Genomic DNA, 14,806 nt, shown 5'->3' with positions numbered 1-14,806 from the left:
TAGACTGGACTACCTAGATGGGGTCAGAACAATGTGCTTAACCCTTGTGTTATCTTCGGGTCATTCTGACCCATCAGTCATTGTGACCCACCGTCACAACTTTACCGCATACAAAAACAAAGTGAAGCATTTTCTTTTAACCGTTGGGCTGTCTCAGACCCCCCACATTGCAAAGGTTAAAAGAAAATTATTTGTATTTGTTTTTGTATTGGGTAAAATTGGGTAAACACAACGATGGTTCATTATAAACCTTTGGGTCATGTGACCCGAAGGCAGCACGAGGGTTAACCTACATCACACTGCCTTCTCCTCCTGTTCCAGGAGCAGGGGGGGGAGGAGGGGGGGGACTGTAGGAGGAGCAGGGGGAAGCTGGGCTCTCACTGTGCAGGTGTAGGAGGAGCAGGGGGAAGCTGGGCTCTCACTGTGCAGGTGTAGGAGGAGCAGGGGGAAGCTGGGCTCTCACTGTGCAGGTGTAGGAGGAGCAGGGGGAAGCTGGGCTCTCACTGTGCAGGTGTAGGAGGAGCAGGGGGAAGCTGGGCTCTCACTGTGCAGGTGTAGGAGGAGCAGGGGGAAGCTGGGCTCTCACTGTGCAGGTGTAGGAGGAGCAGGGGGAAGCTGGGCTCTCACTGTGCAGGTGTAGGAGGAGCAGGGGGAAGCTGGGCTCTCACTGTGCAGGTGTAGGAGGAGCAGGGGGAAGCTGGGCTCTCACTGTGCAGGTGTAGGAGGAGCAGGGGGAAGCTGGGCTCTCACTGTGCAGGTCGTTGGAATTTATTGGCAGATGTTTGTTTAGTGGAACATCAGGAAGGTAAACAAGATACTTCTGGGTTTAGGCACACGCACGCACACACGCGCAAACGCACACACGCGCAAAAATGCTTTCGTATTTGCTTGTTACTGTAGATAAATAGTTAATAAAACAGAGATTTCCTAACGCTAGGAACCCGGGAACATGATATCAACTCTACCAGGGACCCCTCACCTGTCAATGCAAAGTACAAACTCATACTATTTTAATCTAAGTAGCGTGTGCAAGGATGTGGTTAACTGCATATTGAAAAAAAAGTATAAAGGAGTCAGACAAGCTGTGGCTAAAGCAATAACATCACACAACAACGTCAAATAAACTTAAAATTGAATAAATTAATCAAAGTCTCACCGGAACACAGGATGCCAAAAGATGACCTTCATGCACACTACACTAACAATGTACATTCAGATTGACCCCAGCACTATAGGATCATTGAGACTATGGTGGGTGTAGCTCAGTGGTCGAACATTTACAGATCAAGAAGTCACGGGTTGAGCCCCCCTGCCCCCCCCCCCCTCAGCATCTGCTGAATGAATATATAACAAACCACCTGGCAGCTCTGTGATGAGCATGTATCCATGACACACGGATCCTTACAGACCAGGAGCCTGGTGAGCCAGGAGTCTCCTGGCTCACCTGTCAGCTTTACAAATGAAGGCAGAGGAGAGATTTGTCAAAGAGGCTAGAGACGGTATCTAGCCAGCCCTGGAGCCCTGGGGCCCTGGTGCCCTGGAGCCCTGGAGGCTCCTGAACACAAAGTCAACCAGCTGTAAACGCTTCATCTGTCTGCGTGTGTAAGTGTGGAGTATAAGGCCTGGTTGGTGGAGGGTGGGAACAGGAATCGTTAGAGACTGCAGACCGTGGCTGTTCTGTGGGCTGGAGAAACCGCATGGTGTGGGGGAGCAGGTCTGTCAGGGTGAGTCTGTCTGGAGGACTCCTCTGGAGACCGCAGGCTGTGGGGGAGCAGGTCTGTCAGGGTGAGTCTGTCTGGAGGACTCCTCTGGAGACCGCAGGCTGTGGGGGAGCAGGTCTGTCAGGGTGAGTCTGTCTGGAGGACTCCTCTGGAGACCGCCAGCTGTGGGGGAGCAGGTCTGTCAGGGTGAGTCTGTCTGGAGGACTCCTCTGGAGACCGCCAGCTGTGGGGGAGCAGGTCTGTCAGGGTGAGTCTGTCTGGAGGACTCCTCTGGAGACCGCCAGCTGTGGGGGAGCAGGTCTGTCAGGGTGAGTCTGTCTGGAGGACTCCTCTGGAGACCGCCAGCTGTGGGGGAGCAGGTCTGTCAGGGTGAGTCTGTCTGGAGGACTCCTCTGGAGACCGCTCACTCATTCAACATCTCCGTCCAGATCTGACCCAGCTGTAGTGGTGGAGGAAGGTCACCCCTCTCTTCCTCCATCTCTCTCTTCCTCCATCTCTCTCGTCCTCCATCTCTCTCTCTCCCTCCTCAGTAGAAGCGCTTGCGTCGGCTCTCGCTCCAGTGGCTGTAAACCACCAGGCTCACAACCACCAGCAGGAACACCCCCAGCAGGGAGAACAGGATCATGAAGAACATGGCCACACTGGTCATCCCTTCTTCTTCCTGACCCACTGGAGCAGGGAGAGAGAGAGAGAGAGAGAGAGACAAAGCGAGAGGGGGATACAAACACAAAAAGATAAAATATGGAGAGAAATACAAAAATAATGAAGCGGGAGTCACAGAGACTCATGTGAGATCTTCGAGCCCTTCCTCCCAGGGGTGGGTCTGCGTGAGTCGTACATCGTAACAGATCCATGTTGTCTACACTGGGTATGGTGATCTCCTCTTCCTCCTCCTCTTCCTCCTTCAGGCTGCGAACCACGGTCAGCTGGTACAGCTTCAAGGAAATTATATCATGATTGTCTGTAAAGGAAGTGACATTGTGATTGTCTGTAACGAAAGTGACAACATGATTGTCTGTAAAGGAAACAACATCATGATTATCTGCCAAGGAAGTGACATCAATATGATGAGATCATGAGGGAGGAGGGTGATCATCACCTGACAGGTCTCCTGTCATGGCGGACGCTCCGAAGTAGTAACCCTGAGGCAAGTTGACCCCCGGCACATCCAGACAGTCTCTCCAGTCATGCTGGCCCTCGATGTCTATCATGATCTACGGGAGGGGGGAGGGGGGATGGAGAGAGAGAGAGAGACAGAAGAAGACACAGAAGGAGGAAGGAGAGAGGAGGGTGTAGAGATAAAGGAAGAGAGAGGGAGCGAGGAAGAGAGAAGGAGTGAAGGGAGAGAAAGAGAGGGAGACAAAGAGAGTTGGAGTACATAGGAACATCTCAGTGCAGCGTGAGTCCAGTACTTGTTGACTAGTTGCCATGTCTGGTTCACTATACAGCTGACACGCGTGTGAGAGTTCTGGCCTGTTTGCTGCATGTGGTGTGTGTGAAGAAGCTAGCATCTATTTCAGGACCGCTCTCCAGGATAAACACCCCTACACCGCATGACAGCTAATCCACGTGTTGGGTTATTTTAGTTATAGGATAAATGAAAGTTGTGTATCTTGTGTGTCAGAGTGTGTGATTGTACCATGTGTGTGAGAGAGCGTGTGTGCGTGTGTGAGCTCTCACCGTGAGCCTCCTGCGTACGTATCTGATGAAGAGGAAGGTGTCGTGGTTGAGGTTGCGCACCATGGCGTTACAGCCACCCAGCTCTGTAGGACGACCATCATGCTCGTGGTCATAACTCACACTGCCGTTCCCTACCATGGCCAGCACAAAGGGGAAGATCCTCTGGAGGGGGGGGGGGGGGGGGAATTCACATTTTTATGAACAAAGTTTCTATGCATGTCTGATAATCACCACACATACCAATCAGATGGAATACATCTAACCACACAGCATCAAGACGTAACCAGTGAATAATTAGTAATAAACAATAACACCAATCACAAAACCACAACATGAGCCCACTAGACTGGGAGGGAAGAGGCAGCATGCTGATTGGAGGGCCTCAAAGGGTAGGGCCCGTGGGGACAGGGGGTAAGGTCTAGGGGACAGGGGCCCCGTGGGGACAGGGGGTAAGGTCTAGGGGACAGGGGCCCCGTGGGGACAGGGGGTAAGGTCTAGGGGACAGGGGCCCCGTGGGGACAGGGGGTAAGGTCTAGGGGACAGGGGCCCCGTGGGGACAGGGGGTAAGGTCTAGGGACAGGGGCCCCGTGGGGACAGGGGGTAAGGTCTAGGGGACAGGGGCCCCGTGGGGACAGGGGGTAAGGTCTAGGGGACAGGGGCCCCGTGGGGACAGGGGGTAAGGTCTAGGGGCCCCGTGGGGACAGGGGGTAAGGTCTAGGGGCCCCGTGGGGACAGGGGGTAAGGTCTAGGGGCCCCGTGGGGACAGGGGGTAAGGTCTAGGGGACAGGGGCCCCGTGGGGACAGGGGGTAAGGTCTAGGGGACAGGGGCCCCGTGGGGACAGGGGGTAAGGTCTAGGGACAGGGGCCCCGTGGGGACAGGGGGTAAGGTCTAGGGACAGGGGCCCCGTGGGGACAGGGGGTAAGGTCTAGGGGACAGGGGCCCCGTGGGGACAGGGGGTAAGGTCTAGGGGACAGGGGCCCCGTGGGGACAGGGGGTAAGGTCTAGGGACAGGGGGTTTACAGATGTGGTACCTGTGTGCGAGGGGTGTATCTCTTCTTCTGCGCCTGTTTCCATGAGGTTGCGTAAGAAAGACAAGGAGCACAACTCAAAACATGTTTACACAAGTCTAGCCTGGCTGTTCCATGAAGCTGGTTTACCAAACGAGCCAGGCTTGTGTCGGTTGGTCTCATTTATACGTGTCATGGTTCGGCTCCACAAAGCAATTTCAACATGGCTGGAGCTCAGTTACTATGGCAACTTCAGCTGGGAAACTAACCTGGTCTGGGGCAGGCTGACTGTTCTACCTCTCCGGCTGCAGTGTGTGTGTGTGTTTCTGTGTGTGTGTCTGTCTGTGAGTGTGTATGTGTGTGTGTGTGTGTGTCTGAGTGGTGGGGGATGTGGTTTTACTGAACTCAAGACCCTGCTCTATTCACCACAGGACATGTTGACTTAGATAAGACAGGAAGTGACACATGCAACACCTCAGCACTTTATGCAAGAGTCCTGAACATCTAGAATATCATGAATATCACAGGCAGAAATAAAGACATGCTATGGAGAGTTATGTCCCATGATGAAAGAACTCTAATCTTCTACAACTGAATACTACTCTGTGGTATTATCTCTCTGTGGAACCACACTTGGTAGCTGAGATGGTACTTTACACGGTGTCTGGTAAACAAGACTCCTCCTTGATTCACCAAAAGCCCTTCGAGAACTGTGCACTTCTGATCCTTGATTTTCAGCTGCACTCTCCACATGCAGCATCTTTGGATGAAAGTGTGTAAATATATGATTTTATAATATAATATATCAGTGTTATGAGTGTGCTGGTAATCTCCTACCTCCAGGTGCTTCTCCTCGTTGGGGTACGTATCCACAAACACACCCAGACCCGTGAAGTTATCCTTGTTCCCAAACACAGGACCTGTGCAGAACACACAGACCTGTCTTTCACCTTGTAGGGTCAGGTGATGTGGTGGCCATTACGGAACATGTGTCCCGGGTAGAGGACTGTGTTTCAGTCAGAAGTGTAAATGTCTTTACCGCTCTGCATGCGTTCCTTGGTGTACCAAATAGCCAGGCCATCCCCGTTCAGATTCTTCTTTCCTTGGCCGTGAATCTTGAAGTGCACCTGTAGCTCCCAGTCTCTGAGACGGCAGGGCTGGAGACAGACAGAACACGCGCAGAGAGAGACAAAGGAGGGAGGTTTCTATTTCATCAGCCAAACAATATCATAATGTTTCATATGTTCATTATCTTATCTGTAACTTAACCGTTTTACGGATTACTTTTATTATTGTTTTTGCCTGGCTGTACCTGTGTATCTCGACAGCATGAGTGTAGTAATGTACTCACAATGCGGCTCCACACCGCCCCCTGTCGGCTCTGGAGGTCAGGTGTTAACCGCACCTGATCCGTGGTAACCATGGCATCGCCCATCAACTCCCAGTGGGAAGAGCCAAAAGACCCCACGCCTCAACAAACAAATCATCACATTGACAGCTGTCAACAAGGCGGGGAGTCTTCAAGAAATAAAACTGACGTGAAACTCATAAAGTCATAAATAGCTCTGATAACGGACGAGGTATTAAAGGCGGAGGAGTCCGAAGTGTGTAACTAGCTGTTCTCTCGGGACCGTTGAGTAAGCTGACATTGATAGCAGTCTTCAACACAACTATAAACTGACTTGGAATCACTAATTTAAATCTTAATTTCGTCAATGAGTGTACGCTTGTATACGCAACACAAAAGTCAGACTGCAATCTTTAGCATGGGAGGAAATATAGTTTTCAGGAAACACTAGCGGGAATGCATTGAAGCACTCTCGAACATTCTCATTCAGTTGGACAATACAGATAGCCAACATACCTTGGTAGGGCTTGGACAGCGAGTGTTCCCTTTTAAGAAACTCCTCCATTTCATGATGACCATCGTCGGCAAAACACTGACCTAAAGCAAGAGAAAACAAGACAAGCATCCAAAGTATTTTTGAAGCCATGGTTTGATGAACACAGATCAAATGCAGTACTCTGATTTCTCTGCAAAATTTGCTTGTGGCGGCGGCCATCGTTATCTATAATCCCACCCATAAAATGTTCGCATCCTTGCCATTGGTTTATCGGTTTGCATGGCGTCCTATCGTTTGCTTATTCGACTGCCACTCAAATTCACACGCTTGTCCGCATTTTATTTATTCCAGCAGATGATGAGAGACACATTCATCTTCATGAAATCTTTCTAGACAAATATGCTGTTGTGAATAAGTAGGCTATGTATGGCCACTGATGCAGTTATTTATTATATATTTTTGTTCTTTTTTTTGGACGTGCTAGGCTATTCAAGGACAACTCCTTGCACGTCCAAAAAAAAGAATCATCTCAATATTTCCTAGCAAGCAGAACAATTCCTAACCGATAAACCAGTTTCGCATACATATTAGACTAAATGTCCGCGTAATCAAGCTGATATAACAGTTAACATATAATTCATGAAAACACAGGCAAGTATATTAACATAAATCGTCATGTTTAATTTGCACTGGATAGTGTTATTAACCATATCATAATCTAATCAAAGCAGAATGACCGCTAAATCACATTTTTGTATCCGCAAACTTCCGGGTGCTCAGACTATGGATTCGTCAAATTATTAGAGACTCTCTCACAATTACGTTCTTGGGACGGTAAGTTTCAACCTCGTGCCTTCTTACATAGAAAATTACAGCAACATTACTAGTAATATTTTAGAACCTATCGTAATGAATATTTATTTTAATAATTCAGGAAAAAGGTTTCTCTTGGCTAATTTTGAAGATCTCTCTGTGAAACAGTTACACAACATGCAGACGCTCCCACAAGCTGTAGTTGTGGGACGATCAGTCAACGCACTGGAATTGAACTAGTCTGTACTACGGTGATGGAGTAAAGAGAAAGCATGGAGCCAGTTGAAATAAAAACCAGCAAGGAGGTGGATATTTATCGTGACACATGGGTCCGCTTCCTAGGTATGTTGATGTATGCTGTAGTCTGTTTTCGTTTGTCGGAATCGAGATGTTGTCCTTGGTTTGCTGAGCGGAACTCGAAGGACAGCTTTCCTAGCGAAGAGAGGAAGCGAGCTGAAAAGCCAGTTTGACTTGGTTGTAAAATATCTATTTATAGCATTTAAAATCCAGGGTAAAACGATCGAAATGGGATAGCAACATTAGTATTAGTGCTTGTACTATGCCATCCTACAGTTGCCACTGGCACTGACTCTAGGAACTGGGAGACCAAGCGTCTATGGTGCCCCACGCTATGGACTCTGACGAAACTAGCTAGCTAAGTCAACACCTAGAGTAATTCAAGGCCGGCTGGGTTGACACCCTTGAAGCGAACGCCAAGCAGGGAATACTCCTGTACTTCAGAGGCACGATCTCCGATATCCTAGCTTGCTGTCTGATGAATGTAGCGCAGCACACGTAACTTTGGTTAATGCGTATAACCAGACTAGTTTTATGTTGGCTACGTATATATGTTTACTTGGTTGATGTTTTTACGCGGATACAACTGTAAGGTGAAGTGTTGACTGAGGAGTTTTTTGAGCCTACCCAGGAAGTAGCCTACCCTGTCACAACCAGCCACGCCAAGCAGATGTAATCAGTTGGCTAGGAAATCTTTAGCCTAGTTTCTCAGCCTGGTCAAAAGTATATTGATATTGGTTATTTTGTAGGATTGATGTCAGCCCCCTAGTTGTACTGGCACAGGGAAAAACCAGTGCCAGTTATAGGACATATTGACATTTTCTGTGGGCAGAGTAAAGTGGTCTGGGCCAGGGTCACTTTCAGACCTGCTGTTACTATATTAAACCATGCAGACCAGGGCCAGCTGTAGAACTATGCTGACATCCCCCTCACAGCTCTCTCTCTCTCTCTCTCTCTCTCTCTCTCTCTCTCTCTCTCTCTGTGTGTCTCTAACCCCCCCTCTCTCTCTTTCTGTCTCCCTCTCTCTCTTTCTGTTGATCTCCTCCCTCTGCCCTTCGCTCTCACCGAGTGTGTGTGTTTGTCACAAACAAACACACACACTCACCTTGACACATTGCTGAGTAGAGTATTTGAATGACAGGAAGAAATCTGAATCTTTATCCTTCACTGTCACATGAAACAGTATCTCTCCCTACTGCAGTCCTAACAAACTAGGCCCCTAGACCAGACCAAAACAAGCTAGCCGGAACTCACCCTGGTGTGTGTGTGTGTGTCCCAGGCTACGCTAACGAGGTAGGTGAGGCGTTCCGTGCGCTGGTGCCCATCAGCGCAGTGTGGGGGAGTTACGCTGTGGCAACGGCCTACGTTACCACGGATGCCGTCGACAAGGGCAGGAAGGCTGCTGAGGTGAGGAGATGCACATACTGTACACACACACAGTATACACACGTACACACACACACACAGTATACACACGTACACACACACACACACTCAGTATACACACGTACACACACACACACACAGTATACACACGTACACACACACACACAGTATACACACGTACACACACACACACACACACACACACACTCAGTATACACACGTACACACACACACACACACTCAGTATACACACGTACACACACACACACTCAGTATACACACGTACACTCACACACACACATATAGGAGCTCCTTTATGCTCCTTCCTGTCTGTCGATTCCCTGACCTCTGACCCCCCCCCAGGCTCATGGCGATGCCCCAGGCCGGACAACGCGGGTGGCGGTGGCGGTGGTGGACACGTTTGTCTGGCAGGCCCTAGCCTCTGTGGCAGTGCCAGGGTTCACCATCAACCGCGTGTGTGCCGCCTCCCACTTCCTGCTGGGCCGCGCCACACGCTGGCCCCTTCCCGTACGCAAGTGGACCACCACGGCCATCGGCCTCTCCACCATCCCCTTCATCATCACACCCATAGACAGGTCTGGCTAGATGTTTGGCTGTGTGTGTGGGAGGGGTTTAGGGTTATTAGATTCATGTCTCTAAGTGTTGCAACGCACCAGTTGAGGGTCCTAGTATGGTTGTGGTACAGGTGTGTTTGGGGTACAGGTGTGGTTAAGGTGTCCTGGTACAGGTGTAACTCCAGACTGAGCCTCTCTCTCTCCATCTCTCTCTCTCCAGGGGTGTGGACTACGTGCTAGACTCCAGCCTCAGGAAGGTGTATGGACACGGAGAGAAGCACGACTGAGGAGGGAGAATCGTGTCAGCTCGTCTCCCTGGTCTTAGTGCCCCTCCCAGGGCAGTTTAGGAGGGGGACTCCCTCCCTCCTTCTCTCTCTACCCCCCTGCCCTCCCCTCCCTCTGTCCGTCATCCTGTCTTATTCACCTATAGTTTACCCTCCATTCATCCACCTGTTTCCTTCTCCAGCTCATGTCCCAGCCCCCCAGCCCCCCAGCCCCTCTGCCCCCCAGCCCCTCTGCCCCTCAACCCCTCTGCCCCCCAGCCCCTCTGCCCCCCAGCCCCTCTGCCCCCCAGCCCCTCTGCCCCCCAGCCCCTCTGCCCCCCAGCCCCTCTGCCCCCTGCCCCTCTGCCCCCCAGCCCCTCTGCCCCCCAGCCCTCTGCCCCCCAGCCCTCTGCCCCCCAGCCCCTCTGCCCCTCTGCCCTCCAGCCCCTCAACCCCCAGCCCCTCTGCCCCTCAACCCCTCTGCCCCCCAGCCCCTCTGCCCCCCAGCCCCTCTGCCCCCCAACCCCTCTGCCCCCCAGCCCCTCTGCCCCCCAGCCCCTCTGCCCCCCAACCCCTCTGCCCCCCAGCCCCTCTGCCCCCCAGCCCCTCTGCCCCCCAGCCCCTCTGCCCCCCAACCCCTCTGCCCCCCAGCCCCTCTGCCCCCCAGCCCCTCTGCCCTCCAGCCCCTCTGCCCCCCAGCCCCTCTGCCCCCCAACCCCTCTTTTCCCACGTTGTTAATTTGTCCGTCTGTAGGAATACATGTTTGCATGTCGAAGGTTGTTGGTATCGAGGGACAGAGATCAACTCTAAAAGCCATGCTGTACATAGATCCATCCCAGCCATGCCGCTGTAGCAGAAACACACAGATCTTCCACGCAAAGCTGCGTGTGAGAGCACGGAAGCACAGGAGCTCCACATGAGCAACATCCTAGCAGGAGATCAACATCCTAGCCAGGCCACAGGAGAGAGGGATGGGCTTGGCTTGTTGGACTGTGGTGCCAGGGTTTTCAGATACTCTGGGAACTCAGAATGAAACAGTAGTTTGGATTGTAGGTGGGGTATGTCCTCTGTGTAACTCTGCACTATGCAAGGGAAACAGGAAGTGAGTTCAGAGTGAAAAGGTTCTGTCTGTTAGGGCCTACATTAAATATTCACTCTTTAGAATTTCAGATTCACGCCTCGTTTTTCAATATTTCATTTAATACTGCAGATGAGTAAAGGGAAACCTTTTTATTAATAATTCTTGAAATATTTTTTATATACCCAAGGAACCTTCTGGTTCTAAACTCACATCTTCTGTGTTGAAGGGAATGTTTTAATGGACAGAACAGATTTCAGTGCCAACATTGTTGCACCAGAAATTACAATTAGCAATAAAACCTTGATTCAGCTTATTACTTGTAATCATTACTTTTGTTTATGTAGGTTAGGACAAGGGAAAGCCAGTGTAACGTGTTTGTGAGTCATTTCTTTGAAAGACATTAACATTTTATGCAACATTTTATTGTTACGACCGTAATACTTTTTTCATACTGAAAATATAAAATTAATGTTTTCAGTTGTTGTTTACACACCATATACTCAGTCTACACACTAAGCATACGTTTCTTTTTCAGTCTTAATTTACTGTCGAAAGAACCACAGAGAAATTTTAACATATTTTTTAAATGTAAACATGTGTTAAATGTGAGATCTATATACTGTAATGGGCAGCTACAGTCTTCCCTCTTTCTCTCAGACAGGTTTTAACATGGAGGAAAGAAACCTGTATATCTGTGCACAAGTACAGGAATAAAATATTAAAATATATTTTTCCTCAGACTGTTTGATTTTTGACACTTTCATTTCCTACAATCGACCTGAGCAGGTGTCTGACCTGAGCAGGTGTCTGACCTGAGGAGCCACAGGTCTTGAAGGGGAAACCATAGATATAAAGGCCTTTATATATATCTATGGGGGAAACGCGCTCCTGTTCCAGGTGTATCAGATCACACTAACGACCTCACCTCTGACCTCCATCAGCGGCACAGAGAGAACAGCAGATAGAGAGGATGACGTCTCAAGTAGCAATAGTTGATCTTGATTGGTTGATTGATGATGAGCTGACAGCTGTTTCCCAGAAGTGCTGTACCTCGATGTAAGAGGGCAGAGGAGGTGTGTGTGTGAGAGGGACTAAACATGTTTCTTCATAGTGGTGTGTTTTTGCTGGTGTTGAGCACAGTCTTGGCCCAGTCAGGTAAGCATTGGCCAGCACACCTATGAGATATAATGCTGTTAAATAACCACCACGGTCCTAATATTCTGCGCCCCCGCAAGTGTAAAGCAAGCGGTTGATAAATGGTGTGGTTTGGGCTCGGTTATAATTCCTCTCTATAACTGAGTCGCTTTTTAAAGCGTCTGCAAAATGAATTTATTAGCTCTAGCGTGCTTGCATGGAAGGTGTCAAAATGTGCGTTTCATTCCAGAAAGGAATGCGTGTAGGCTACTGGAAGGTTCCGTTGCACGGGTTACATTAATTTAGGAAACATTATAGTTTTTGTGGCGGAAAGTAGGCTTCCACAAGCGCTAGTTAGCCACAGCTTGCATGACGTGACAAACCGGTGTTGTATCGAATTCTCTTGTCATTGGTTCCCCCTCCCGCCCAAACAGACCTGGGGTGCGTTTCCCGAAAGCGTCGTAAGAATCCATCGTAGGACAAATCTTAGTTTTACGGGCCGTTCCTAAAGACATCGTAGCTAGTGTCTCTTGAAAATTCGTAACTCTTGAAAGTGCATAGATTAGCCTACTCCTTACGAGCATGTTTGGGAAACGCACGTAAGAAATATAGATGGCTGGAACGCAGCCCAGGGCTGGCTAGCTAGTCGACGCCTGCGAAATCACCTTGAGCGGGTTTGTTGTGCAGCTATCTAGCGTAGCTAGTAGTTTTGGTTAGCTAGCGCTAGTTTTGGTTAGCTTAGTTTCGCTAGTCGCTAGCTCCAAAGGACTAGCTGCAGAACAAGCGCCACAGGGTGAACATTTCGTATGTTGCTGCCATTTTTTCCTGCGATATCAGGGTGATCTGTATCACACCAATTTTGACCGAAATTGTACAACCTCCACGGCCGAAAAATTAAGCTGACTTTCAGAATGATAGGCCAAGGCCAGGGTTCAACGTCAACTATACCACTCATCTTGATGTTGAGACGGTGGTGAGAATATCAATTCAAGGCTAAACTCAGAACTCATGGAATTCTTGTTTCTGTTTCCTATCGATCTATCATAATGTGAGTGACGAATCCACTATATGAATACAAATGAATCAACTAGGGCTGCAGCTAACCATTATTTTAATAATTGATTAATCTGTCGATTATTTTTTCGATTAATCGATGAATCGGTTAAAAAAACATTAATTTCCAACCCTTTATTCAAAAACAGAACTGACAGTGCTAAAAATCTTCCGAATGTGCACCAACAGGCACAACATTTTGAAAAAGTTATTAATAATAGCGTGGGTTTAATGCTATTTTCCAAGATGAGCAATTTGTTTGAGTTTTGTTTGAAACTTTATTGAAAATTGAAAGGTTGTGGATGTAGGCCAGACTTTATTAGAATAATCTGGTGTATATTTTAGATTTTGACAACAAGATTTCCGTGGATTAAGCTATTTTCCAAAAAATGATTTTCTATCATTTTATTTGAAACTTCATTGAAATGAAGTTTTTCAAAATGGTATGGGTTGTTTTCACCCGGTCCCTAACGAGATGCTGCAAAGTAGCGTCTTCCGAATGTGAGACGAATATCGAATATGAAACTACACCTCGGTCAATTAACACAGTTTCGATGTATTTAGTGTGAAATGCTCCCACACCTTGGATGACTTGGGTCGTACTGATTTCTCTGCCTCCGCCATGTGTTTCAGAACAATGTTACTCAACAACGTCTCTCCGATGGCCTTTCCTCTACCTCCGCTCCGCGCTCAACTAAACTTTTTTTTTTTTTTAAATACTCAAACATCTCCGACATATTGAGTGGCGTAATCGCGCGACACAACGAATCGATGAAATTCGTTGCCAACTCTTTTAATAATCGATTCGTTGTTGCAGCCCTATAATCAACACTCCAAGCCTACAGTTGTATTCAAACGACTCCATGTTCCCCTCAGAGCTTCTCCGCTCCATCTTGTACGAGGTGGAGACTGACGGGCTGGGAGACCAGCAGGATGGAGGTGATTCCCCAGGAGAGCAGCTGTATGGACGGGGCGGTCCAGGAGACCAGGTGGAGACTCCGGGAGACCAGGTGGAGACTCCAGGAGACCAGCCGTATAGAGATTATTCCCTGAGTGACCTGGAGTATGGGGCTGGCCAGCCTGAAGTGGACGAGGAGACCTGGACGACCTCTGTCTCTCCCCTGTCCATCATGGAGGACCATGGTGAGTGTGCCTCGCCCTTGCGTCCGTGGCATGATGTCACTGGGGTCAGGGTTCCTGAGGTGAGGTGGGGGGTCTAAGTTCATCACAACCCCTTACACTTTTTTAGGTTGAGTCAATCACGTGATTGGTCTCTCCCAGGTACCTGTCTCACTACCTGTCTCTGTAACTATCTCTCCCAGGTACCTGTACCTGTCTCTCTCTACCTACCTGTCTCTCTCTACCTATCTCTCCCAGGTACCTGTACCTGTCTCTCTCTACCTACCTGTCTCTCTCTACCTACCTGTCTCTCTCTACCTACCTGTCTCTCTCTACCTACCTGTCTCTCTCTACCTACCTGTCTCTCTCTACCTACCTGTCTCTCTCTACCTATGTCTCCCAGGTACCTGTCTCTCTGTAACTGTATCTCTCCCAGGTACCTGTCTCTCTGTAACTGTATCTCTCCCAGGTACCTGTCTCTCTGTAACTGTATCTCTCCCAGGTACCTGTCTCTCTGTAACTGTATCTCTCCCAGGTACCTGTCTCTCTGTAACTGTATCTCTCCCAGGTACCTGTCTCTCTGTAACTGTATCTCTCCCAGGTACCTGTCTCTCTGTAACTGTATCTCTCCCAGGTACCTGTCTCTCTGTAACTGTCTCTCTCCCGCAGGTGTGAGCGAGTCTCCGGTCTGGCTCCTCTTCCTCGCAGTTCCCATGGTGCTGCTGGTTGTCATGTCGGCGGTGGCGGTAGCTTACTACATGTGTGTGTGGAGGGGGGGGAGGATGGGGTACACAGCGCAACGAGATCTGCTGTTCAAAACATAGATCCTCCT

The 14,806-nt window shown here is 49.2% G+C and overlaps 2 protein-coding genes across 3 annotated transcripts; one reads left to right on the top strand and one right to left on the bottom strand.

Annotated features, from left to right (window-relative positions):
• Positions 1-603: 603 nt before the first annotated feature.
• lman2la (lectin, mannose-binding 2-like a) lies at positions 604-6,519 on the bottom strand. 2 transcript variants are annotated; one of them, XM_062484028.1, is made up of 9 exons: positions 6,274-6,514; positions 5,761-5,879; positions 5,449-5,566; positions 5,247-5,329; positions 4,434-4,466; positions 3,402-3,563; positions 2,821-2,935; positions 2,560-2,682; positions 605-2,390 (listed from the first exon to the last, which is right to left on the bottom strand). In XM_062484028.1, exons 1-9 carry the CDS (start codon positions 6,470-6,472, stop codon positions 2,248-2,250), a joined length of 1,095 nt encoding a protein of 364 aa, XP_062340012.1. In that variant the 5' UTR covers positions 6,473-6,514; the 3' UTR covers positions 605-2,247. The 2 variants fall into 2 exon arrangements, with proteins under 2 accessions (XP_062340013.1, XP_062340012.1); XM_062484029.1 differs by lacking the exon at positions 4,434-4,466 and having other exon boundaries at positions 604-2,390; positions 6,274-6,519.
• A 656-nt stretch (positions 6,520-7,175) lies between these two features.
• mtfp1 (mitochondrial fission process 1) lies at positions 7,176-9,891 on the top strand. The gene is made up of 4 exons (XM_062484103.1): positions 7,176-7,408; positions 8,643-8,770; positions 9,113-9,345; positions 9,545-9,891. The coding sequence occupies exons 1-4, from the start codon at positions 7,339-7,341 to the stop codon at positions 9,609-9,611; spliced, it is 498 nt and encodes a 165-aa protein (XP_062340087.1). The 5' UTR covers positions 7,176-7,338; the 3' UTR covers positions 9,612-9,891.
• The last annotated feature ends 4,915 nt before the right edge of the window (positions 9,892-14,806 follow it).

Source organism: Osmerus eperlanus, chromosome 18 (genome assembly GCF_963692335.1).
Source record: "Osmerus eperlanus chromosome 18, fOsmEpe2.1, whole genome shotgun sequence".
Classification (NCBI taxonomy): Eukaryota; Metazoa; Chordata; class Actinopteri; order Osmeriformes; family Osmeridae; genus Osmerus; species Osmerus eperlanus.
This window is presented reverse-complemented; position numbering and strand designations above follow the sequence as displayed.

Excerpts from the sequence above, each read along its gene's own strand:
- lman2la (XM_062484028.1), bottom strand. The coding sequence starts at position 6,472 with ATGGCCGCCGCCACAAGCAAATTTTGCAGAGAAATCAGAGTACTGCAT. Across the intron at positions 5,330-5,448 it reads CAAGGAACGCATGCAGAGCG|GTCCTGTGTTTGGGAACAAG; the intron begins GTAAAGACATTT and ends TGTTCTGCACAG. Across the intron at positions 4,467-5,246 it reads ACGAGGAGAAGCACCTGGAG|GCGCAGAAGAAGAGATACAC; the intron begins GTAGGAGATTAC and ends TCATGGAAACAG.
- mtfp1 (XM_062484103.1), top strand. The coding sequence starts at position 7,339 with ATGGAGCCAGTTGAAATAAAAACCAGCAAGGAGGTGGATATTTATCGT. Across the intron at positions 7,409-8,642 it reads CACATGGGTCCGCTTCCTAG|GCTACGCTAACGAGGTAGGT; the intron begins GTATGTTGATGT and ends TGTGTGTCCCAG. Across the intron at positions 8,771-9,112 it reads AGGGCAGGAAGGCTGCTGAG|GCTCATGGCGATGCCCCAGG; the intron begins GTGAGGAGATGC and ends ACCCCCCCCCAG.